This window comes from Sinohyriopsis cumingii, chromosome 11 (assembly GCF_028554795.1).
Source record: "Sinohyriopsis cumingii isolate HCF-2022 chromosome 11, ASM2855479v2, whole genome shotgun sequence".
Classification (NCBI taxonomy): Eukaryota; Metazoa; Mollusca; class Bivalvia; order Unionida; family Unionidae; genus Sinohyriopsis; species Sinohyriopsis cumingii.
In genome coordinates, this window is record NC_142971.1 from 31,759,091 (window position 1) to 31,786,631 (window position 27,541).

A 27,541-nucleotide genomic window follows, 5' to 3' on the forward strand; every position below is an offset into this window, starting at 1 on the left:
TATATAATGGTAACAAATAAAACCAGTCCTAAATATCAAGATATTTTTATTAGGTTCCAAATTTTGTACGTAAATTAAACTTTTAATCAGAACCTAACCAATCACAAGGTTTGTTCATTTATGTACCTTCATTAGACATGGGACACCCTGGAATTATTGCCCTTTGCATCAGGATATAAAGAGCAGTATCAGCGACCTTCTCTGGGCCCTCTGCTGTTGGATCCCTACCAGTGCCCCTGAGTACAGCAGCCTTTACTACATGGGCAATTGTCTCATTCCACAGTTCCTTCAGCCAACTGAAATAATTTTACTACAGTGAAGTGTCTCATATCTGAATCTAAACAAATCATAGGCAAACTTACATTTCCATATCTGCAATTAACTTACCAAACAAACTAACCATTTTTATTACCTATCTATACAAAAAGACTTTAATGTCCAACTGGTGTTTACAATTTATTGTACAAAACTGTTAGGCTAAGAAACACAAAAAGAAACCTCATTATGTACAATATTTAAACAATTATGCCAATAATCAATAGATACATACACAGACATAAACACATATCAGTCATTATTACCTGATTCCCATGACAGGTATTTTTTTAATGGCTAACACATCACATGATTTTTGATTGTTTTTAATAATGTGCTATCATAACATTTTATGGTGTCATGCTGAGATGGCATTTTCACTATAGTAAAACAAGGTGATATTCCAAATTTTGTATTAAATCATGTCATAGACCTTTGATTTAGTGAATATGAAGTTTAATGAACCATCACACTGATCACCACTTCACAATGGTTAATATAAGGTTACGGTTAATTGGTTTATAAAATGTCATTCTCCACAACAAAGGTCAATACTTGCATATTATTTTAATTAGTGTATTGCCATATGTCACTCAACCTATAGCATGTGCCCATACATATGGATGACCAGTCAATACTGTCACTGGCAAAGGTTTGAGAATCATTTATTTGACAAGTACACTGGCAGCTTGACAGAGTGTTAGGCCTAATTTCTGTCACTTATCCAACTACCACCATACATCGCATATAAAATTCAAATTGCTTTATCTTAAATATTTTTCAACCATTCTTCCTTAAAATGTAAGGTAAACACCAAAAATACACTAAATTACACTGGGTAAGTGTCAACATAAAATATTTTGATTTTAAATGATGTGATATGCTAAAAAGTCGAATGTAGTGTGCTATGGCGATAGGTCAATTACCTAAAACCTCCAGTAATACAATTATATGGGTAAATTTGGTCATAAGTGAACATATTGGCAAATTTTTAAAAAAAACATCACATCATTCAGATTCAAAGTACTAATCTTATTTGTTGAAAGTAGAACTGTTAAATTTAACTCAGCATAAAAATTCCCTAACAGAGAAAAACATGCATCAGACTAATGGACTCTTTCATCTATTCTGTGGAGTGACTAGTACATTAACTATACAATGCAGGTCTTGCTAGAACTATCAAGAGGTTTAATTATATCTTCTCTCTCACTCATATACTGAGACAGATTAAAAGAACTTACTTAAAAATAGCCACAGATCTCTTTGCCTCCATGGGACATGAGAGGAAAATTTCTGGACCAAAAACGACATCTGGCAGTCCTAGTTTGGTCAATCCATCATTCAGTCTCTGCCATATACATACCAACCATTCCACTGCCTGCAACAAACATAGTCATAAAGTATACAGCTGTACTAGAGCACTACACACAGACTTATTTATTGCTACATGTAATCTTATAATCATAAATACTTAAATAAATATTGTACAATAAACATGAGACATACAATAACAAGGAAAATGCAATCAAATTTACTAGCATCAAAATTACATTTGTCTTTTTCCATAATAAAACAATTTGGCATCCATAAAGATCATTTATTATGACAGGGCACTTGTCACAACAACTGAAGGTCCATAGAAATTCATTTATTATGACAGGGCGCTTGTCACAAAAATTTGGGCTCCATGAAGACAATTTATTCTGTCAGGGAGCTTGTTGCAACAATATGAGGTCCATAAAAATCATATTAAGACAGGGTGATTTCCATAAGAGTTGAAGTCCATACAAATCATTTATTACAACAATGTCCTTGTCACAACAATTTGGGGTACATAAATCATTTATTATGACAGGATAATTATCACAACAATTTGGAGTCCATGTGGAACACTTTTATGACGAGGTGCTTGTTACAACAATTTGGAGTCCATGAGGAACACTTTTATGACAAGGTGCTTATTACAACAATTTGGAGTCCATACGGAACACTTTTATGACAAGGTGCTTGTTACAACAATTTGGGGGAGTCCATATTGTTCACTGAAAATGACAGAGTGCATGTCTTAACTGTTTTGATTCTATACTTGGCTTCTGGTAGGGGGGCATATTATTTTATCTGGGAATGCATGACAGCAAAGGTATAATAATAATCAGTCAGCATCTTATATTTTTGTACCAAAGACTGCAGTTTCCGCTCATACATTAAATTATATGATTTGCATCTTTCTGATTCCACACCATGGCTTATATAGTTCACTGATGCTTGAATTATTTGCATGATCTACCAGCTTTAAAACCTTGAAATCTAAAGATAAAAATAGATCTAACAATGTATTAAACCTCAGTGATTATTAACCAATGACATTCTTCCTACAATATCTCTTTCCTGTCATGTGACACATTTAAGTCTGCTGCAACAAAGACTGCAAAGGCACATTATCTGTCCAATCTTGACGCTTTGCATACTCTTGTTTAGAATTTCTGTAGCATATTTTTGCTGAGGTGATTTTGTGATACAAATGTTTAAGTATGCTTTAACAAAAGAATTACAATTACATTTTGTAATTATTACAGTGATCAAGACATGCCATTATTTGTGTTGCGGTTCACCTACACACAAATTTTTAAACCAGAAAATAATAATATGACAGAAGTGATTGTAATGGCATAATATGAGGTGAACAATAGGAATGATTCTGCCAAAATTAGAACTGTAGGCATCTCTTGCATTTTAGTCAATAATAATTTAGCATCCACTAAGAAATGTATATCCTACCTTAAATAACTGACTATCAGGTTCAGGAACACAGCCTCCATTTATGTGAATTAACTGTCGAAGCAACCATCTGGCAAGAAAATTTCTCATAGGTTCTATATCAATACGGAAATGTACCCATCGAAACCGCTGCTGTATAGACAAGTCAAGACCAGTAGACCTGTGGTAAAAGTAATCATCAAATTTTAACTAAAGCAAGTCTATCCACTGCATATTCTATACTGATGTCAAAATAAAAGCTCAGATATGTTACTGTGGATTGTCTAATGGATCTGGTGAAATCATTCCCTCACTAAATAAAGTCTTTATTCTTATTGTTATTATTATTATTATTATTATTATTGGGGCCCCGAGTGGCCGAGTGGTCTAAAGTGCTCTCCGTTACGGATCACTGACATCTCACCTCTGTCTGCGTGGGTTCGAGTCTCGGATTCGGCCAATGTGGGTATGTGAGAAAGCTTGCCAGTAGCTTCTCGTGGGTCGGTGGTTCTTTCCGGGGTTTTCCCGGGTTCTTCCTCCACCATTAATACTGGCCGCCATGTATAGCCTATCGTGTGCTGAAAAATGGCGTTAAACCCTACAACAACAAATTATTATTATTATTGTTCTTGTTGTTGTTAATGAGTTCTGCTGAACGCTATCATTCCAGTGTGAATTTGATTACTGACACTATTATCAGTATGTATGTATGTATGTGTGTGTATGTGTGTGTGTCTGTCTGTCTGTATATATACATATGGTTTAATAGCACATCAGCACAATACTGGCTAAACAGTACCAATTAAAACTTAAGTTCTAAAAATGTACATATGAAGAAATGGAATGTTTAGGGATATAAAACCTTTGAAGTAAACATATACATAGAGTACAGTGTAATTCAAGATTATAGATAAAAGGTAAAGATGATTATTCACAAATATATTCTTTTTCAAGTTTATATAACCAATACTAAATGACACGTCCTAAAAGAAAAACTAAAAGAATAAAATAAATTATCTGAATGCTGTGAGCAGTTCATATTTCATTTAGTTCATAGGTAACAGTATTAGAAATCATGCTTATATAGATGCATACTACTTCTAATATTTTTCAAGCACCTTCTGGACATAGAAAAGAAGGCATTATTCATTAATTGCAGTTTTGCAGTTTCCCAATAATCAGCTGAAATTTACAGCAAGTTACAGACAAATGCAAATGATTCATTTAAATGTAATTATACAGAGAGTAAACATCTATCAGTTGTATAAGATCATGTTTCCTTAAAGGAATCAAATTAGGTCATGCAAAAATAGTTCATTTTTGGTAAGAAGAGGAGGGAAAATGAGTGAAAAAACACTTTTTTCAACAGAACCCAAATTTTCTTTAGCATAAAACTGGATAGACACATATTAATTTCTGAAGGCCTAAGGCAAATAGATATAATCAAATACAACAAACCTTGTTTTATTCATTGCAGCTAAGAGGTAGAAGTTCTCAGAAAAGAAGTAAGTTTCCCATACATCTCCCATCTCTGAAATCAATAAATGGATAATACAGGTGGGTCCAGGTAATACTTGGAAGATTCTTTTCATGACCATAAACAAAACACCATTATTCCTCTAAATACATGCAATCATACTTATAAATGTTTCAAGTATTTTCTTCTCTTTATCTATTAAAAAACAATTGATTAAAAACATTAGAAAGCATACAAAAAAAATCTTAAATATTTTGTGAAAAATATTTAAGCAATTACCACTGATGAGCATTTTCTATTATTTTGAATTGTTTGAAGAATTACATTGAAGCTAGCAAACAATATCACGGGAGGTTACCACTTTAATCATCTCCTCTAATGGCTTAGAATTTAAGTTATATCCATTTATAATATATCCTGACAGGCATTTTCAATGTGCCAGAAGAGCTAAACAGACAATATGCCTTAATAATTGAAACACATGTAATCCTTAGTAAATACATTGAGAGATGAAATCCCCCCAAGCCAATAAGAGTCCTTTGAAAGGATCAATGCCCTACTGCTGAAAAGAATTTCCAGGACTTCGAGATTAGACCATTTTTTGCTTTTAACTGCCAAGTGCTGAAACCATCTATGATTTTCATCAACAGTAGCAAGATTTTTAAATTATGTGGTGGAGATACAGGATGTCAGATTGGCACCATTTTTATTTAGGACAAATTACATATCATTGAAAGTGAGCGTCCATTAAGGGAGAGCAGTGACAAGAAGATTTTCAAGATGACCATCATGGCAAACATCTGAATGTATGACTGGCACCATTTTCATTCTTCACCACTGTCTACTGGAGAAAATGCCATGGCAATATTGCCATTCATTCAGAGAAGTAGAGTTACTAATATTTTCAAGATGGCTATCATAGTGGCCACACTGAGGGTCAGTCTGCATCACTTTCATTTACAACCAACAAGACGCCATATGAAATCTTCTGATGCTTCAAAACGACTTTCCATGTGAGAGGAGTAGCAGATCAGACCATTGTAATTTAGGACCAACATGAAATTATAAGAAATCTTTCTGGTGAAAACCCATGCTGATGAAATTCCATTTTGAAGAAGTAACAATAAGATTTTCAAGATAGCTGTCATGGTAGGCATACTGGATACCAGATTTACACCATTTCTATTTAGGACCCAGTAAACATCATACAAAGTCTTGTGCTAAAAGCAACGACCAGCCATCCAGAAGTAACATTAACAAGATTTCAAGATGGTCACTGTGGTGGCCATACTGGAGGTATTACTGGCCCAATTTTCATTACTGACTAACTTGACATCATGAGTAGAAACCCTATGCTGATTTGCATAGGATCAGCAACAACAAGATTTTCAAGATAGCCACTGTGATGGCCATATTTTGATTGCACATATCACCATTTTCATTCAGGCCCAAAGTGATTACAAGCTTGTGCTAATGGATGAATAGATGATAAACAAGAGACTAGCCTATCTGACTGCTCCGGTGGCCTAGGTGGTTTGAGCATATGCCTCAAATGTGAGAGGTTGTGGGTTCAAACCCCAGCCAAGTTATACAAAATGGTACAAGCAGCTGCCTTGCTTGGTGCTCAGCATTAAGAAGTTAGAGCTAGGACTGGTTGGCCTTGTGTCAGGATAATGTGACTGGGTGGGACATGATGTTACATGTCTGTGGCATGATGCCCCATTGCTAGACATCACTATAAACAGCCATACTACAGACATCATAGCGATAACACTAAAATAGTTTAAGCTACATTAAAAATCCAAATCACACATTTGGAGATCATCCTGTAAGCTCTTCTGGCTAAAGTATGATCTTGCATGTGGAAAGTAAGGACACAGTAAAATGCTCAAACAACAATAGATCCTAAAATGAAAAAGGAGACTATAGTAATTAAGAATGAACAATAGACTCCCTTTTTAGTGAACCCATCTTATATTTAATCACAATGTAAAACACTGTAAATGTAAGATTACTATTAGAAAAAAACTTTATCATAGGATCTAAAGGTCAAGTTTTCACCAACTTTGGTAAATAAAAAAATATTGATAAAGAAGTTAACACATACTGGATTGCAATTTACTTCAAGGTATTACTGTATTAAGCTAGCAACTGGGCAGATGTGAATACAGCTTTGACCTCTGCTTAATAAAGTGTATATCTACCATTTTTACTAGCTTATAAATCGAGTTCAACTGCTACAACAAGCACCTTAATCAGCTGTTGCATAATGCACTGGCAGATCAGAGTCTATGCTTTTTGTTCTGATTACTCTTAACAAACTGCATACACTCAAATCTTCCAGTGCTTTATGTGACTGCAGATCCGCAATTGTGCAGGTTGTAGTTGGGACTTGACTTATAAGCAAATACGTACAATACTTGAATTTTGAAGAAAGTGGACTTGTACCATATAGTGGGTCATTGTAGGCTAGGGTGGGGGAGGAGGATCTCTGATACAGAGATTACGAAAAATAAATTATGGTAGAGTTTATTATCTGCTGAAATAAATGTGGCCAAAATTTCTATGATTTGGTGAAAATCTGAAATAAAAATGATAGGAAAGCCCTCCATTTTTATGACAAAAACATTTGCCTCGTGGATATTTGCCTTCCCATGAAATTTTGATAAAGAACAGTTGTTCCATTGATAAATCAGATGGTAGGTCATTTGCCCTCACATGCATTTCCAGTGTGGATACTAATCCCCTCCCCCTCATTGTACTTAGAATGACATTGCCCCCTCCCTTGTCAGGAAAGAGAAGTGAATTAGGTGATGAGAAAACAAATAAATCATAGGGCAAATGAGCAGCCCAGAAAATTACAGATAAGACTGAAGATCTAATGCCAGCAACTAATTCTAGATTTGACACAATGCTAATGTCTTGTACAAGCACTGAAATTCGTTCAGATACTACTTTCTTTTTTGACAAAAATTCTTCTTCTTCAGATTTTCAAGGATTTTAAGGAAGGAGATGGGGGCACATGTCCAAGCAGTGAAATTAATTGGAAAGATAGTGGGGTACTATGTTTGGGCATGGGACATATGTCCATAAATGTCTATTCAATAAAACTGCATGACAGGACAACTGACCTACACTGCAAAGTGGGAAGGGGTTAGCATTTATGTCTTATTTGCAAAATTGCATGGGAGCACAAATGTCCTGGAGTCCATCTAATGAAAAGCACAATTGTAACAATAATTTTATATCTATAGAGTTAGACTGATGTGTCAATTGAATGACATAATCTAGTCATATGATTTGTTCATCCTGATTTTTTCTTAACTGCATGAGAAGTAATTCTGACTTGCCTTCAACAGAACACAATCTAGTCATAAGTAATTGCGTAAACTACAAAGATTATTTTTGCTCAAGGTATACTATTGCTTTATTTCTACTATTATAAACACAATCACACCCCCATGTGTTGTGAATGGCAATGTGTTACCAACATTCTTGGCTTCTCTGGAATCTCAATGGCATTAAACACGTCAGAGCATAATGCAACAACATATTGGTGTGTGATACATTTTTTTTTTTAAAACTCTGCAGACCTGGGCTTGATTGCCAGTTCTAGCCTGTGCAACAGTAAGGGGTCCATGCAAAGTCAAGTTTTTCCCAAGGTTCTCTGGTTTGATTTATCTCAATGACCACACATTGCAAACATCAGAATTGTCAAATTTAATTAATATATGTTGTGAAAACATGTAACATTAATGTAAATAAGGTTTAATTTGTAACCAACCTGAGAATGTCTGACTTACCATGATAAGAGAAGGCATGCTGGTGTCCTCTGTGTTCTATGTGACTCAAGAGAGCACCAAGGACTTCTGACATCTGGACTTGCTCAAGACTGTACAGAACCAGGATGGGAACATGACTGCCAACCTGGTCAGACTTGATTGGCACCATACAACCTGCCAAAGATCAAAATAAAACTGTTGATATTTGTGATGGCTTCCATTTAGTTTCTATTCATTTGAAGGCTCAATATGAAACTAAGTGAAATGACAATTAGGCCTGGGCAAAGCAATACAGTAATACCTTGTGCATTCGCATTTCTGGATTCACGAATTCACGGATTCGCGAAATTTTCATCAGTACCCTCTACTCACATGTTTTCTTTATTTTATTGAATTGTACCTTCGTTATATGACTTCTATGACATATGAAGTTTACCTAGTTTACCTTCCTGACAATGACAAAGAAAACGTCAGTCATTAAGTTTACAGTCCCATTCATTACTTGGTTTTACCTTACTGTAAGTGCAAAAGAAAACGGCAGCCAATGTATTAGTATAGGGGTAATATTAGTATACATGTACCATACTGTAAATGCGCTAGTGTGGCAAATACCCATTAGGCAATACTGTACTCTATTTTTACATCAACCATTTATTTCTCTTTTTAAGGGTAATGTATTAAGCTAACTTTTAAATGAAATTAAAGTGCTTTGGGAGCATGATTTGGGTCATATTTAGGGTTCAAACCCTAGAAATAAGCATTTATTAGCATTTTCAGTGACTCGTACCAAACATTCGTGATTCCTCCTGATCCGTAACTGGTTCTGGAACCTAACCTCGTGAATGTTCGAGGTATTACTGTACTGTACAAAATATTACCTTGACCACAAGGTTGAATGTTTGAGTAAAGAATGTCACAAAAAGATTTGTGTAAGTTTCATAATGATTCATCCAGAATATGAAAAAAACCTCAAGATGTTTGGGAAATATAAATAAATTAAATACTGTAACCAAAAGCTTAATGCAAAAGTTTGATGACTTTGACCTTGACCCTATGGCTAAAGAGGTGAGTAAATAAAAATAATACTAACACTAATAATAATAAGAATGACTTTATTTATTATTTCCAGAAACCAATCAGCTCTACAGTTCTTAATCACGTTACACAACTGTCTTATCTTAAAAAAGTCCACTTAAAGGATTAAAGGATGGGAAATATATGCAAATGCAAAAACATTACCCAAAACCTTTACATAAAATTTCTAGGACTGTAACCTTGACCCCAACATCAAAGGGGCAAGCATGCATGTTTTAGCTTCAGAATGCTTCATGCTAAGTATCATGAGAATTTACCCAAGGGGTTAGGAAATATACAACAATATAAAATCTGTGATCAAAACCTTAATTGTTGATGATGACAATGGTAATGATTGCTATGCCTTGCTTCTCATTAAGGTAGTCTTGACAACAACAGCCCCATCATTATTATTATGACTCTATGGTTTTAAACTAAGTAACAGAAAAGAGCACAAATCATCAAGTTTTTTAAAATTTAACAAACAGTTTTATTTCCATACAATGCAAAGTGAAAATGTAAAAATAAATTAGAATTTTAAATTGAATCCCAAATAGTCCTAAAATTTCTAACACATGTTCTAATGAATATAGATCTGAACAAACTTGAGTGGTATTTCAAATAAAATTCAATGCTGAAGTCCCTGTAGTGGGCTATATAGTCTTGAATGTACTGATGTGCTAATGGCCTTATATGTAATGATGTGCCAACACAGTCTTTTGATGAATCACAATAATATAATCCAATAAGTCCTTGTTTGGACAATAATTCCAAATTAATAAATTAATGTCTCTGTCCAAGAGTATTATTCAGCACTTTATAATTCCAGAGAATAAATAATCTGAATAAATAAATTCCAGCCCAAGTGAAATAATGAACACAACAAATGATTCTGCTTCAAAATCTTACAGCAAAAATAAATAATTTTTCCAGTAAACATTATTATATTGAAAAACCAAGACACAAAAAAATAACCGAAATGAGGGCCAAAAGTTCACTTCTAGACCAATTTAAGTTATAATTATTGTTGTTGTTGTTCTAGGGTTTAACGCCATTTTTCAGCACAAGATAGGCTATACATGGCGGCCAGTATAACTGGTGGAGGAAGAACCCTGGAAAACCCAGGGAAGAACCACTGACCCACGAGAAGCTACTGGCAGGCTTTCCCACGTACCCACGCTAGCCGAGCCTTGGACTCGAACCCACACAGACAGAGGTGAAAGTTATAATTAGAAGGCCTGTTACTAAAATTATATTAAAGAACATGATAAACATAATGTCCTTGACTTAGACTAGGATAATAATCTTAATATTTAACCTACTCACAGAGAAATATAAATATTAATATACATAACTAATTTAATCCATCAAGAGTGATTAGAGAACTCAAGGAAATACCAGAGGAATGGAAAATGAGTCTGTGATCCTATCACTTTTCATCATCAACAAACTGCAATTAAGATTTCTACCTTGAATATCTATCTATCTCACACAAAACTTGAATATTTCATTTAGCTATGACCAACAATCTCATCATCTTATGTCATGAGCGTGAAGAATACTTCTGACTTCTTTGGCAGTGGCTTTATGTCTCAAAGAATTGCAAAAATACATTTAAGAATATGTATCTGTATGTTATTATGTGTATTAAATTTCTATTGTGTACTTGGCCTTTGTGATTTAGCATAAAGTTTTAAGCTATCTGATGTTTATGTGCTTTGGACTGCTTATTAAACCTATTGTTTTTCTGTAGGAAATTATATTGTGTCTTAGGTCAAGTGAATTAGTACATATAGGATTTGGATAAACAAAGTCTTCCTTCCTGTTTTATATCAGTCTTTGCTAATCTATGATCTGACTATTTTGATGTGTTTACATACAATTTAAGAGAAATCATTTTTAAAATTATTCATTGGAATTACAAAGTGCTCATTGACTTTTTGGGCTAAAACACTACTTTGGAATTATTATTAATTCATTCAGACATTCTGGATTATATCATTATGATACATCAAGACTACTGCTATATCAACACATTCAAGATTAGTATATCAGCACATTCAAGACTACTGGTAAATAAGCACATCAAGATTATTGGAGTTCATTCAGAACACTCTATCCTTTTGGATTTGTGATAGAACATTTAAGATGATTTGGAATGTATTACACAATACTTAAGTTCCTCTTACATCTTCACTGTATTCAGGTGAAATAAATTGCCTGCTGAATTTTATTAACTTGTTGGGTTTGCTTCCTTCTGTTACTTAGACCATAAAGTGCCAATTAAAAGTTATGTTAGAAAAACGTAAAGGTAAACATTTACAAGAAGAGTATTCAAATTAGTTGCATTCAAATATTGGATGCAAGATTGGCATGTTTTTTATTTTGGACTAAGTAAACATCATTAGAACTCTTTAGGCAAAAACCCTATGTCAATAGGACCATCAATTCAGTGGGAGTAGTGACAACATAATTTTCAAGCTGGACATTGTGGCAGTCATAATGAATGTACAATTAGCACAATTTTCATTTAAGGCCAATGAGGTATAATAAGAAGTCTATTTGTGAAAACCCCATGTTGATAAGGACAGAGTAGAGATAATATTTTCAAGATGACCACCATAGTGAAAATAATGAGGTTCAGTTTGCATCATTATCCTTCAGAACCATCTAGATACCAAAAAACCTCTTCAGACAAAAACCAATGTAAAAATTCCATTCCATTTAAGAGGAGTAGCAGCTAGAGTTTCAAGATGATCACCATTGTGGTCATACTGGATACCTGAGCAGCTCTATTTTAATTCAGGACGAAGAAGACATCTTTAAAAGTCTTCTCGTGAAAACCATATGCTGATATAACTTCCCATTTTGGAGGAGAACAATAACAAGATTTTCAAGATGGCTGCCATGGTGGCTGTACTGGATATTAGACTGGCATCATTCCATTTGAAAGCACAATCTCAATCTGACCATAAATCTAAGGGAAGTAACAAAGGATTCAAGATGGCCTTGTGGTGGTTATATTGGAGCTTAAATATGCAAAATCTATATTCAAGACCAACTGGACATCATAATTAGTCTTTCAGAGGAAACACCATGCTGATATGACCATTCATTCAAAAGTAGTGATAACAAGATTTTCAAAAGAGTCCCTGTGATGGCCATAGTGCATGTCTGATCAACACCGTTTCAATTAAGACAAGCTAGCTGTATAACAAATATTTTAGTAAAAACCCCATGTAGATAAGACCATCCATATTGGTGCCAGAGTGGAGCCATTTCCTTTAGAACCAACAAGACATCATAAGAAATCTTGTGAAAATCTTGTGACTAAATGACTTCTACTCAGGAAGAGTGTTGATAACAAGATAATTTGTTCATTCTTTGACATGGCTGCTGTGGCAGTCTTATTGGACATCAGATAGGCACAAATTATATTTTAGCCCAACTAGATTTCATAAGATGTCTTCTGGTTAAAACCCAATGACAATATGATTTTTCATTCAGGAGGACTAGTGATAACAAGATTTTCAAGAAGGCTGATGTGGTGGCCATATTTCATTTTCATCTAAAACCATCCAGATGCCATAAGAAGTCTTTAAGTGAAAACTCCATGTACTCATGTCCATCCATTCAGGAGAAGTAGTGATAACAAAATTTTCAAGTTGACTGCTCTGGCAGACAGACCATTACAAATAGATATAAACATGTCATCTTACAAGATGAATGATAAAAGGACAACATGTTAAAATAGTTGCAATTTCTGCAGTAACAGGTCTGAGACTGCTCACCAAGATGACATCTGCCTCAATAGCAAAATGCAAGCATAGCTGGCCAAGAAATCTGGTCAGTAGGAAGCCATTTACATAAATTCCTCCTATGTCACTGATTCTACACATTATGAAAGCATTTCTTTCAAGGTTTCTCTTGTCGTGTCTTCAAAAATACTTGATAACACCCCAGCACCATTAGTCCAATAATGAAAGGTCCCTGTGTCAAGGTATTTTGTATCAGAGTCAAACTTTGTCCACAGCTCAATTTGAGATTACAATGTGTATATGTATCTCAACTTTAAGGAATGGCAATAATATATGATAGCTGAATGGTGTCATTTGTACAAATCTAAAAGGTTTTCAAGCCAGGACACTTTCTGTACAATCTGGTCAAATTTTAGTACTTTCTGTGAACTCATTTAAAAGATTCTCCATTTTTGGTATTGACCATATCTGACCTTAAATTGGCAGCACTTGTACAGATCTTAAAGTCCTCAATGCCAGAATTTTTGTCAAATTTGGTCATACTCTGCCAAGCAGTTCTGATAAGTGGTTAAATTTTGTTCTGTTTTTAGCAATGGTTGTCATATTTGACAGTGGATCAGCATTATTTGAATAAATATGAAAGGTCTTCATGCCAAAATGTTTCCTGTCAATGTTGGTCATATTATTTTTGGAGGTTTGGGAAAAAAACTTGTTTAAATATTTGTGAATGTTTCATAACAGTGGTTACATATGCAGACGAATCCAAATAATTTAAAAAAATTGAAAGGTCTACATGCCAGAGTGACTTCTGCTAAATTTGATCAAATTCTGTTCAGCATTTCTTTTACAAGTTGTTTAAAGTGATGACCTGCTTCATGTTTGGTAACCATATATTTAAGTATTCCCTACCTTGCTGTTTCAGCATTCTGACAAAGTCCTTGTGAGAGAAATCTTTATGCAAATGTACATGGATTACTTTGACTTCTTTTCCTAAGTCTGTTTCTCTCTCCTGAAATTTAATGGAGTATATTCAATAACAAAGTTATTCATATAAAATGTGTGCTGGGCAACTGCATAATATTATTCGTATCAAATGTGTGCTGGGCAACCATATAAAGTTATTCATATTAAATGTGTGCTGGGCAAAGACATACAATTATTCATATTAAATGTGTGCTGGGCAAAGACATACAATTATTCATATTAAATGTGTACTGGACAACTACATACAATTATTCTTATTAAATTTGTGATGTGCAACTACATAAAATTATTCATTCTAAACATGTGCTGGGCCACAACATAAAATTATTCATATTAAATACCCACTGGGCAACAACATAAAATTACTCATATTAAATATGTGCTGGGGAACTACATAAAATTATTCATACTAAATGTGTACTGGGCAACTACATAAAATTATTCATACTAAATGTGTGCTGGGCAACTACATAAAATGATTCACATTAAATATGCACTGGGCAAGTACATACAATTATTCATATTAAATGTGTGATGGGCAAAGTCATAAACTTATTCTTACTAAATGTGTACTGTGCAGCGACATAAAATTATTCATAATAAATTTGTACTGGGCAAGAACATACCAATGTAAGGATACAGTATATAATAGCAAGAATAAACTCTCCCAGAATATTTCATTAAATTGTCTTCTTACAATGTCAAATTTTCAAGTCTATCTTATATGGATGATTAAATGTTGTTTTTTTTAAAATTCTGTTGAAAAAGTCATGTTAAAACTTGGATGACCATGATATGAGGAAATTGAGCCGTTTTCATCATACATGGTAACTGTACAGTAAAATGGACTTAATGTCTCAAGCAAGACTTATAAACAGAGAGAATATACACTGGAAATTCGCGCTGTATGTGCCAAGACATAATATAACTTCTAATTCACCTTATTCTTGAGATATAAGTTAAATTTTGATCCCTTTTGATACATGACTTTATTCATCTTTAGCTTTGTAGGATACATGCATTTTAAATTAAACCAGATCGCAAAAAGAAAAAAAGAAAGAAAAAAATCTCTACAAGTACTTGCCGCAATGTGCTGGGCCAATCTCTTGATAAGTTCTGTCTTTCTTGTGCCTTTTGGACCATAAAATATTACACTTTTATACTGATCAAGCTGAAAATGAAGAAAGAAATTTTGTGAGTAAAATATATTTCTTCAATAAAACTTACCCGATCAAAATACATCAGGAGTACAACCATTACTGTGTAAGTCCAGTCCTCTCAACCTTGTTCTCAGCAACAAAAGTGATAAGTCATGTGCTCACCTAGGTGAAAGTCAGATAAGAGTGAACTCCCCTTCATTTGATTGGCACAAATTCCATCCATATTCCACATGTCAGATACTACTGGACTGAATGTGCATGCTCTATCAGGTTTTAATGTCATTGTGAAGAGTCCAGGAGGGTGTGGCCATATTATCATCAGTTATGTGTTATCAAAAAGCATACTTTGATTTAAAAATTGGTCTCTTTTTCAAATACATTACTTGATCATAATACAAGATAATGTGTAAGGGATGAAGGGAATTAAGTCCCCTTACCCCAGATAAGTGTGTGCTGTATGTGTGTGGATTTTTAATGTAGCTTTAGCAATTTTATTCATATTGCTAAAATGACCGCAGAGTGGCAGTTTATAGTAATGTCAAGCACTGGGGCAGCATGCCACAGACATGTGGCATCATGTCCCACCCAGTCACATTATCCTGACACAAGGCCAACCAGTCCTAATATTAACCTCTTAATGCTGAGTGCCAAGTGAGGCAGAGGCTAGTACCATTTTTATAAGTCTCTGGTATGACTCAGCTGGGGTTCGAACCTGTAACCTCCTGCATCTGAGGTGGATGCTCTAACCACTTAGGCTGCTGGAGCAGTCTTTTCCCCAGAGAAGGTCAAACATCTGATCCCCATTGTACATGAAGCAGCTTTAAGTTTTAAGTCTGGTGAGAGATACTACTTTGGGTCATGATGTAGATATGCCTGCAGGCAGCTTGTGGAAAATTGTATCCTCCCATATACTCAGAAGTAGGATGAACCAGGAATGTAATCTCTTTGAATGTCAGTTGGTCTTTCTTTGTCAACAGATCAATAGATGCAGGAACATTTTAAGCTGCCAATGATGCCTACTCACTGATGACAGGTCACCCCATAAAGATGAATTTCACTTTTAAAGGGTCACAAAAAATTTGCTCATTTCAAACCCAACAAGACGCACTTTTCTTGATATCTGTATATGTTGACAATATTACCCCAAGTCTGATGATGCTGAAATAAATGTGTAGGACTGTACTTCTTAGCTAGAGCCGACATAAATAGCTGATGTATGGATGGAAGTTTGATGAAAACCCTTCCACCAATGAGGAGATCACTCTTGTCTAACTGTCACCTGGGTAAGAAGATGATGTTTGCAGAATTAGTTTGGGGGTGGGGGTGGATCTGCAAGATAATGTTGTGTTCAAATGTATTATGATTGGGTAATGCATCTGAAGAAATATTATGTCTACATAGTAATTATAACCATAACAAAAACTAATTCTGACTTTACATAAGAAATACAAATAATGCATACAAATGTTTATTATCTATATACCTTGAAACAAAATGATTAGCTACATGAACCAGTTAAATACGGTGTGTACAAGAAACACTTTTTAAAAATTATTTGTGGGATGCACTATACTGTTTCTTTAATTTGGTAAGTTTTCAAATTATAATCAAATATTTTAAAAAGTACATAATCTTACAACCACCTGGAAAAGTGAATGCACACTGTACATAACTTAAAGGCCTTCCTTTCCTTTATTTACAAACATTTGCCGTGTTTTACACATGTCATAGCTCATCTCACATTAAAAAGCATTTTGAAAGCCACACTATTTTTTATGCCATACCTGAATGATATATACACATCTAATGATAAAGGTTATCTTAAGTAAATAATCGAAGCAAATGTACTTTGCATGCACTCTTCAAAGTTGGGTCCAATTGCATGCTAAATAGTCCCAGATCTGACATCACATAATGCACCAGCAGATTTGTGTCTATGCATTTGTAAGGAGTGATTGATAGAACAACACAGACCCTGATCTGTCTGAACATTATGCAATGGCAGATCAGAGTATGTTGTTTACAGTTAGACATGATTTATACACAAGTATATAGGGTAACTGCACCAGCAGATATGGCTGTATGTAGTTTGCTAGGAGTAATCACTAGAATAAATAACAGTTATCTGAACAAAATTGTTTTTAAACAGCTCTGATCTGATTAATTAATGTGCCATCTTTCAATTCTCTTGACGATTTGATCATATCAAGCTGTCTTATAATAAAGTGTTATAAATATAATTATCTGAACAATGTTGAATGAATCTAATGTATTATGAGGCATTTTTCCTCTTGTAACATCTGGATTCATTAAACTTTTTAAACTTGTCAATCATAAAAATGTACAGAAGTTTTCACTAAATGATCTACTATAATTTAATACTGTATCCTACCAGCCTGAGATAGTTTTGTAACACTGTGACTGGAAAGAGCTATAATTTAATACTGTATCCTACCAGCCTGAGGTAGTTTTGTAACACTGTGACTGGAAAGAGCTATAATTTAATACTGTATCTTACCAGCCTGAGGTAGTTTTGTAACACTGTGACTGGAAAGAGCAGATCATAGGCAATGGAATCACAACTCTGAGGAGCATCTGAAAAATAAAATTAAGTTTTCAACTGTATTCTTCGGAAAATTCCAATCATAAGCTATGTTAGAATATACACAAAATTTAAGATGCATGCAGCCAAGGGGTGTGTGTGTGTGTCCATCACAATGAAAGAAATTATAAATTCAATCCTGCAATATTTACTTCTAAATGTGTATTCCCATTGTCTTCACAATTTCTATAATATATCATCTGAAATTGATGATTCCAACCAGATGTTTGTATTTTAGTGAAACAAATATATGTATGCTTGCTTCTTAGATACATCCATAAGGGCATATTCATTCAAATACACAGTAACAGCAATTACACAATTTGATCTTCTAACCTTTTCAAGGGGTCCAAAGGAAAGAGCAGGGGGTGGGGGGTGGGCAAACTGAAAACAACATGTATATTGTGGCACTTTACATCATGTACCAATTTACTGGTCTGTCAATGATTCCAGAGGGACAGATAGATGGACAGATAAAGGTGATCACAATATGCTAAAATAATGTTTTGAAAGCACTGGGAAATGCACAGAAAAGATGTTGGTCCCTCCAATGAGCAACTATTATTTCTTGTAAGAAGTGGGCATGCTTATCACTCTATATCATCTCAACTGAATCCAAAAACAATTTTTTGGAGGGGCCTCAGGTGGCCATGTGTTCTCAAGTGCTCACCATTACTGATCACTGTCATCGTGCCTCAGTCAGCATGGGCTTGAGTCTCAGGTTTGTCCAATGTGGGTATGTGAAAAAGCTGCGAGTAGCTTCTCATGTTCGTCATTCTTACCTGGTTTTCCTGGGTTCTTTCTCCGACAAATATACTAACCACCACATCTAGTCTATCTTGCATTGAGAAATGGCATTAAGCACAAAACAACAATAACTTTTTTTGGCATGATAAATGGCATATCCTGAGCGATAATTTAAACAGTTTTTGAAATATTAATCTATATATTCTGAATTATCACAATAACACTAAAAAAAGAATATGGTAAGATGATCTAGTAAGCAGCCTGAAAACTAAACTATATGCTAAAAAATGCTGTGATACCCTTCTATACTGAACTTATTTTCAATTTCAGTACAAAAAACATATACAGTGTGACCCCCACTATAACACAGTAGTTGGGAGCCATATAACCTGATTGCATTATAGACTGAACCGTATTAAAAGCAACCAGGTCAGTTAGCTGAAGAAAATTATGCATGTAACCCCAAAAAAATTGCGGGAAGGGGGTGTAGTTAATAAATGCGGGCAGTAAAATACATGATTCATTGGCACAGTTACCATCTTAAATTGATGCATATTAAATGAAAAATACAGCTGTAGTGAAAACAGAGAAGGCATGTAATAGTTTACTTTATTTAGAGAACCACGAACTGGTACATATACATAAATACTGTTTATATATACATGTCTAATGTATAGCGTGAATAGTATCAACACCATGTACTCACCCGCGAACCTCATCATATACAATGAATCCACAATACAAGTGATTCCATCGAAAATATGCACACACACAGCTTTAAAATATTCAATAATTTTGTCACAGGTCATATTGGTCTGAATTCAGTGGGAAAATATAGCACAATCATGTAATGCATGATGAAGCACATTTACTTTTCAGTATGTCCCATGTTGGTAAAAGTTAATTTGCGTTTTAAGCCGATAGCGTTTGTAAGCATAAACTTTTTCCCCACAAAAAGAAAACTTTACGGCACAGTTAATGTGTTCCAGTCACAGTGAAAAATGCAAAAATCCATCTGATTCCATCACTTTTATTTAAATTTGGTACTGACTTCCTTTGATTAAAAAGTTCTTTGTTTTTATTGAAAGATTGTAGTCGGCTTTCTTTGATGAAGGTTGCATGTGTTATTGAAGTCACCGCTAAAGGACAGCTTTGGAGAATCAAACAAATGCCCATTCTTATTGCAGTGGCAGCATCAAATAGTTGTATTGCATGATTGAGACTGATTTTTTTCTCCATTTGCTGAGTACGTTTTCGTAACAATCGGTGCTTCACAGGTAATCTGTTTCCTTTGAAATTTCAGCAAACCATTTTATCTTGGTACATTTTTAAAAAGGAATTGGCTGTCATTTGGACTATTCTAGTTACTGTCCCTCCATGCATACTGAACAAACCAAAAAGTAAGATGAATTTTTTTTTTTTTTACATTTGTGGTAGCAGCGTGATGCTGCCTTCCATGCATGAGTCTGAAAATTAACAAAGGGTCAATGGACAATAGATATGCAGGTGTTCTGGTTTGATGACAGGGATTATTACAGAAAATGTGAGTGTTCTGAAGGATTTAATTCTGAGTGAAAAAAGAGGAAATTTACTTACCATCCACATACAAATGTCAGTCTTGTAAATATATTAATTACTAGCAAGTGGCCAAAAATCCGATGAAAGATAGATTATGAAATAATGCCTCATCTGGTTGACCTCCGTTACCAGAAATGTCAACAACAAAAAAGCAGATACAGTAAAACCTGTCATGAGCGACCTCTGCTATGAGCGACCACCTGTCATGTCCGACCACAATCGTAATGCACGGATCGATTTTACTACATAAACGCTCTGTTATGAACGACCACCTGCTGAACGCGACCAGCGACCACGATTTCTTGGCAAAATATGCATTTTGACACTGCTATGAACGACCGCATAGCCAAAAAATCAAAACAGATTGACACCACTGACCTTAACTTAATCCTTTGTAAACATTAGAGCTCGGGATAAATGTAGTATGCAAACAAAGTGCACATCAAATAACACTATAGTTGAACAACCATATATCGGGATAAACACCTCTAACCATCATTTAATCCTTTGTAACAAAGACGGCAAAAATAGCAAAGATTGCTCTAATAAAGTATTTAAAAATAATTTGTCTTGCTACAGTACCAGTTTTGTGAAATTTACAACTCCAGCGTACGGTGTAATTTGTAAACTGTAGTAAACCCCAGACTAAAGTACATGTCACTAACCGCCATTGTAGTGCCGAAGTCATGTGAATAGCAAGTAAGAGTAACATCAAAGGGAGTAATGATGGATATACGCAGTCAATTTAGAGGTTTGTATTTTTTCTTTATCTGTATGAAAACTCACAAAACGCCGGTAGTCCTTATGTCCAAGTGAGAAATCGTTTGAAAGGGCTTCAGTGTTGGTTTGAGTACGTCGTTTGCTTTCCAGTTAATCCATAATGCCTGGAGGGTGAATGAGCTCATTGTCTTTAATACTAGTAAGTGAGAATCATTTCCGGATTTTTTTAAAATTATTTTTTATTTCTTTTGTTAGTGTTTCACCAAGCCACAATCTGTTTACGTGGGTGCAGATGGTCGGAACATTTGTTTATCGAGCTATAACGCTGTTGATTTAAATAAATGTACAGTATTGTTTCCTGATGAGTTAATTATGTCTTTTGGTTTCATTCATTGGTACATAATATATATTTATTCCACAATTCCCCAAAACCTGATCAAAACCTATAGTCTTTATAACGTCAACACTAATAACAACGGCAGAATCTCCACTGAAAAAAAGAAAAATTTTAACACTGGAAGAAAGGATTAATGTCATTGAAAGAAATGAAAAAGGTGAGACCACTCGCAAAATAGCAGTCAGCTTAAGCGTCGGTAAAACGCAAGTTCAAAATGTAATCAAAGACAAGAAGTCCATTAGAAACGAATGGCAGAAAGGTGCACAAGCACAGAGGAAATATGCCACGGCACGACGGACAGTTTACGGAGATCTGAACGAGCGAGTATGGGAGTGGTTTTGTGTTGCAAGGAGTAAAAACATACCAGTAAGTGGAAAGTTGATTCAGGAAAAGGCAATAATTGAGATACATCTTCAGACCAAATAGCTGAGTAAAACATGTCAACAAAGAAGTATAATGGATTTCTTTTAAAAAAACAGTGAATAAGTGTATAAAATAAGATATATACATCAGATCTAACTGTTCATTTTTTGTACATATTAATGTGATGTTGAAATATAAATTTTATTTTCGTTGTTTGATAGATGTATATCTTTATTATATAAAGATATTTTGAGAGGAATGCATGCATTATTTAACAAGATTCATGAATAAAGGATATGATACATGTACAGTGAGTATGGGTATTTATTTATTTTTCAACAATGCTAACTATTGACCCTGAAAACCAGTCCATTTTCACACACCTCTTATGAGAGACCACCTGTCTTGAGAGACCGCTTTTGGTTGGCAGAAGGGGCGGTCTCTCATAACAGGTTTTACTGTATTTCACAACATACAGTACTCATGCTAGATGTCAAGATAAGCGGATTATGATATAACAATGCACTGTTTAGATGGTTTGTCAATATGGACAAAGAATTTGTTTATGTAACAATAAATAATTTTCAGTGCATTTTATATCGAGTTTGCAGCTTCCTTTCATGGGGCCTCTGAATTTCTGCACTCCATACCAATGGTTGTATATTAAAGTTTTAACAGCCAACAACGTTGCCAATAAAAAAAATCACCACATGGTATGTTTTGCTGCCAATAAGGAAAACAATCCAAGTTTGTGACATTGGTGAAGACCTACACAATCCCAGAATAAACTTTTATGTGTTATTTTTTGTACTTTCAAGAAAAAAAAACTACTTTTCGTGAAAAATACATACAAAATTTCAGAAGCCACAGCACAATTGTTTTTTTATTATTCATACGCAATCTCTTCACCAAAATGATAATAAAGTTGCTAAGTTTTTTTCGTACTTTTAAGAAAGATTTTTTTGTATACAAGAAAAATACATGTATATGAAACTTCGGGAGCCACACCATGACCGTTATATCCGAATTCATGTTATAATGGAGCGCGCTATAGCGGGGTCACACTGTAGTAGCTTCCTACAATATTGCAGGGTCTAAGGTATCACAGGATTCTAAGTTTTCTGTGTTTTTTTGCATAATTCCACCTACTGTGTGGACCACTCTGGTGGTCTAGCAGTTAAGAACATCTGCCTCGGATGTGGGAAGTTGTGGGTTTGATTCCCAGCTGAGTCATACCAAAGACTTACAAAAATGGTACTAACAGCTGCCTCACTTGGTGCTCAGCATTAAGAAGTTAGTGTTAGGACTGGTCGGCCTGGTCTCAGAATGATGTGACTGGGTGGGACATCATGCTACATGTCTGCGGCATGATGCCCCAGTGCTAGTCATCAGTATAAACTACCACACTGCAGACATTGTAGTGATATGACTGAAAAATTGTTAAAGCTATGTTAAAAATCTAAATCACACATACCTATCATGTGATTATCTTATATACACTGGATGACCATAAGTTATTAGTTCTGCATCACCCACTGATTGTGGGAAAATGTTTGGATTGATGGTGAGTACACTATTTTAAAAATGTACTCATGAAGATCACTCTTTCCAAACATGTCTGATGTTCTCAAATAGAATCTATATCTTCTTAAAATTGATATGACTATAACAAATCAGTTAACCAGTCTGTCATCTGATAATGTCCAATGATGTTATGTAAGAGTCAGATCACATGATTACCATATTTACCAAGAAGCAAGGGATCGAATCAATGGTACAATATAAGAAACAAAACGTAAAGTATGTTAAAACTGTTGTTTTCGCGAAAATTGTTTTTGCCATTGACAGATGTTGAATTTAAAACTTTGTTGTACATGATTCATTACTTTTTGTTGGAACACCCTGGAAGTGTTTAAACAGTCTTTAGTTGACATGTACTTTCATGCTCATGTTGATGTACCCATTCCCACTGACAATCACTGTGCCACTCCTGTCACAGGTTGTTACAGATCATTGCTTTAATTCTAAGATTCTGTTGGTGGAAGGCACAGGTGGCAGAATGAGGGCCATGAAAGTAACATCCATTTTTCAAGTTGATTTACACTTCGTGCAACATATACATCAAGGACAAGTATATGCCGTTTTTTTTTTTTTTTTAATATTAGCCCAATACCAGAGTAACTCTACTTGCATGGCACAGAATCTACATGGTGTCTGTTTATCAACCATTTCCTGCAATCATCTGATTTAAACTGGAAATTAAATGCATTTTAATAAAAAGCAATTAACAACATATATAGTATCTTGAAGGTAAGTGTCTTTATTTACTTATTTGATGATTGCTAACTATAAGACCTCGTGATAACAGCACTCCAGGCTACATCAAATATCTCATGAAGAGTGATTGGCTATGTATCTTATGTATCTTAAGTCATATATTATATTAATAGACTACTATATACATGTCTTATTGAATTCAACACCTGTACTGACCTCTTAGGGTAACTGTTATCTTTTGTATGTAATTATTGCACATGATTTCTTGGGGAGTGACTACAGGGTATTTTCCCACTGTCCAAACACAAGAACCTGCAACAGATATATACATTTAGTTATACTTGATTTTCTTATCTTGAATAAAGAAAAGTCACTCACATGACAAACGAGTCATTTAAACCCATTTACTGCACAAACAGATATTTTCATTTCATATTCTTCCATGTCCATATAATTCCATCTATCATGGATTTAAAATATCATTATTTTGCATACTGACAAACTCAACTGCCAATCATAACACATATCTCAAAGTCTTTATATTAAATTCTGTAGAAGAAATGTTCCCATCCACTAACACAAATACAAAGTCCATATATATTACTGTAAAAGCTTGTATAGAACTATGAAATCTACAGATCCTGTTTGCTCACCAAGAGAAAGATTCCATATGCTGTCGACTGTCAATCCCAGCATATAATGGTCATGAGCATCTGGGGAAGATTCTGGATCCAAACGACTTGTCTTCTTAGTTCTCAGGCCCACGTTCAACTGCTTGTAGTAATCATTTAAAACTCCTAATACAGACATCTCTATCTGCTGCCAGTCTGAATTAGACCCAATCTGTACACGGCCTATCAGGTACCCATCCATATGTTCATATGCAGACCCTGAGCATCTGAGCTCAATTGAAACTTCGGCAACATTTCCATTCAACTGTTCAACCAGAGCTAGAAGTAAGAGAAAGACATGCTGATAATACAAGGCTTCAACAGAATGCAGTTCCTTGACTGCAACCAATACTGTCTCCCACTGGAAAAGTGATGTTTTTATATTGGTAAGCTTAGCAGAAGACACAATAAGGTATCAGGATATGAACATTGTTCTTAAACATTCATGATATTAGATTTCTAAAATCACAGCAATTACACTCCTTTTCATGGCCTCTAATCTTCTTACAATTGTTTATAAAAGTATCTGCCTTCAGAAGTGGACAAGAATATGACAGCACAAAATTAATGTTGTTTGTGAAGATAGTAATGGAACATGGTATAGGAAACAATTTGTGATTAAAAACAGAATACTTCTAATACATTCTTTGACGAAGTCAGATATATAATAAACCAATTTCAAGTGTAACTAACCTGATTACTAAGAAACAACTACAGTGACTAGCTCAGACTATAAACAGTTTCTATGGTCTGTACCATAAACAATAATTTTAAAAAAAGATAAGCCTGCAGCATTACAAGATTTTAAAGTGGTTCTACATTTTGCCAGTAAAATTATCCAAATGATTTTGCTGTTATTCCAGTCCAGGTATGCACACAAAACAAAATACCATAAATGCACATTATTTGCTCACTCCATGTTTAAGAGGCTTCTATGAAAATTAAACAAAATGTTTGTGCATATACTTCTTTTTCTGTTTTCACTCATAAGAACTATGATCAATGACCATTTGACTCAAAGATAGGCTACATCCATATCCAAATTGAAAGCCATCTACAATGTTTGGACTGCTATATAATACTAATATTATTGTGCAAAAACTTGATTTCAGTTACAGTGACTTTATATTTTGACATTCTGACCACTAAAACCTTACCCCATGCACAACCCATCAAAGAGGTTTGATTGAGGTATGTGTTGTAGAAATGATGTTACTATACAGAAACTAATTTTCTTCTTTCAGTCACAGTTTACCTTGACCTTTGTCATATTAAACCAAATATAAATATGGTTCTTCCTTATCTGGAGTACAAGCCATTGATAAAGGTTGTTAACTGTTGATGATGGAAAACTCAAGTTATTGTTCAGTGACCATTATTTTAAAACTTCAGTCAAGTGACCATTGAACTTTTGAGCCCCAGATCGATCAGTTTCTTCCTTACCCAAGGTGTAAGCCATCCATTAAGTTTAGTAACTATAAATGTTGAACAACTTGAGGTAATATGTGGAAACCATATAAGTCACTGTAACCTTGATGTTTGAGCATTAATGCCTATAAATTATATGGTTTGACTCTAGCACAAGTGTGAGCCATTCACAAAGTTTGGCAACTGTTCATGGTGGACAGCTCAAGGTATTGTGCAGAAACCAGCTTCGTAACAAATGGATGGGCAAACAGATAACGTCGTAACATAATGCATTCGAACTGGCATAAAGAAAACCAGTTTACCAGTGTCTCTTTGTGATAAATATTCCCAACATTTGGCTGAGGAAACATCGATAACTGATCGACCCCATCTGTCCTTTATCTTCAAATCAAAGTCACAGTTTTCAACTATCACAGACAAGCAATCCTGAAACATAAGATATGAGGTTTTAGTGGTAAATATCTATACAATGGGTAATAAATAATTCTGATAAAGTAAACGTGAAGTAAAAAATATGTTCCACTAAAATTTGATATAGATATACAGCAAAATGTACAATGATGATATGACAGAAAATGAAATAAATCCTCTTGCCTTATGTTTATCAGGTCAAAAATTATAGTTTAAAACCCACAGACAGGATAAAGGTTCAGACTAATCAGGAATTAAAGGCTGAACTGACCCACTCTTGATATCACGTACCCATGCAATCTAATTTATCGACAAGTAGCATTTCTTTGCAAGACAACATTACTGAAGAAATTAAAACAAGAATAAAGTTACTTGTGGACAACTATTTGAAAAATGGGTAATTGTTCTACTGATCTGCTGAACCTAACAAGACCTTAATAGTAAGGCAGGCTGTCAATATTTTTCCACAAGTTTCAGTAACATGTAATGAAATATTATGTGCTGCATGTGTGAACTTGAAAAACATGCATTTTAAATATTCATTAGTGAGGTCTGATGCAGAGAAGGTTACATTATCTTCAAACAAAAAGTTCATAAATTACACTTAGAGTTTAATGAACTCTAGTTCCTTTTCAGAAACTTAAGTTCCAAATTTAATGGTAGTAAATTGCCACTAGCCAGGCTCAATTTCACATGGCAGCAGTCTTTCCATTGTGAGCAATATTCAAATCAACACATGATTTCCCAAAAGTACTATTATTGCTTTTCCTGCTATTTATTCCAAGCACAACCAAGTATTAAATGTTAACTTTTAAGAAACTGATTTCGCCTTCAACATGTGTTCTTTTATTTGATGACTTTGCTAGATAATGCTATAACATAAAAGCAAAAACCTGATCAAACAAGAGTTTTGCAAGAAAAACACTGAGCAGATTAAAGCATCTATTAAAGTTACTCCAGTCAAGTTTGTCTAATTCTATGACCAATTCCACTAAATCTAATATGAAAACCCAAAAACAGAATCCAAACCAGACAAGCTA

The 27,541-nt window shown here is 34.5% G+C and overlaps 1 protein-coding gene across 1 annotated transcript in view; it reads right to left on the reverse strand.

Moving 5' to 3' along the window:
• LOC149787859 (cortactin-binding protein 2-like) overlaps positions 1-27,541 on the reverse strand; it is a 135,095-nt gene that overhangs the window by 11,918 nt on the left and 95,636 nt on the right. The window contains exons 11-21 of the mRNA XM_089974087.1: positions 26,393-26,516; positions 24,645-24,941; positions 24,208-24,303; positions 17,826-17,902; positions 15,232-15,318; positions 14,073-14,172; positions 8,353-8,505; positions 4,531-4,603; positions 3,094-3,253; positions 1,557-1,693; positions 127-296 (exon numbers count right to left, since the gene is read on the reverse strand). Coding sequence (XP_089830213.1) covers positions 127-296; positions 1,557-1,693; positions 3,094-3,253; positions 4,531-4,603; positions 8,353-8,505; positions 14,073-14,172; positions 15,232-15,318; positions 17,826-17,902; positions 24,208-24,303; positions 24,645-24,941; positions 26,393-26,516 — 1,474 coding nt within the window. The remainder of the gene's footprint in view (positions 1-126; positions 297-1,556; positions 1,694-3,093; positions 3,254-4,530; positions 4,604-8,352; positions 8,506-14,072; positions 14,173-15,231; positions 15,319-17,825; positions 17,903-24,207; positions 24,304-24,644; positions 24,942-26,392; positions 26,517-27,541) is intronic.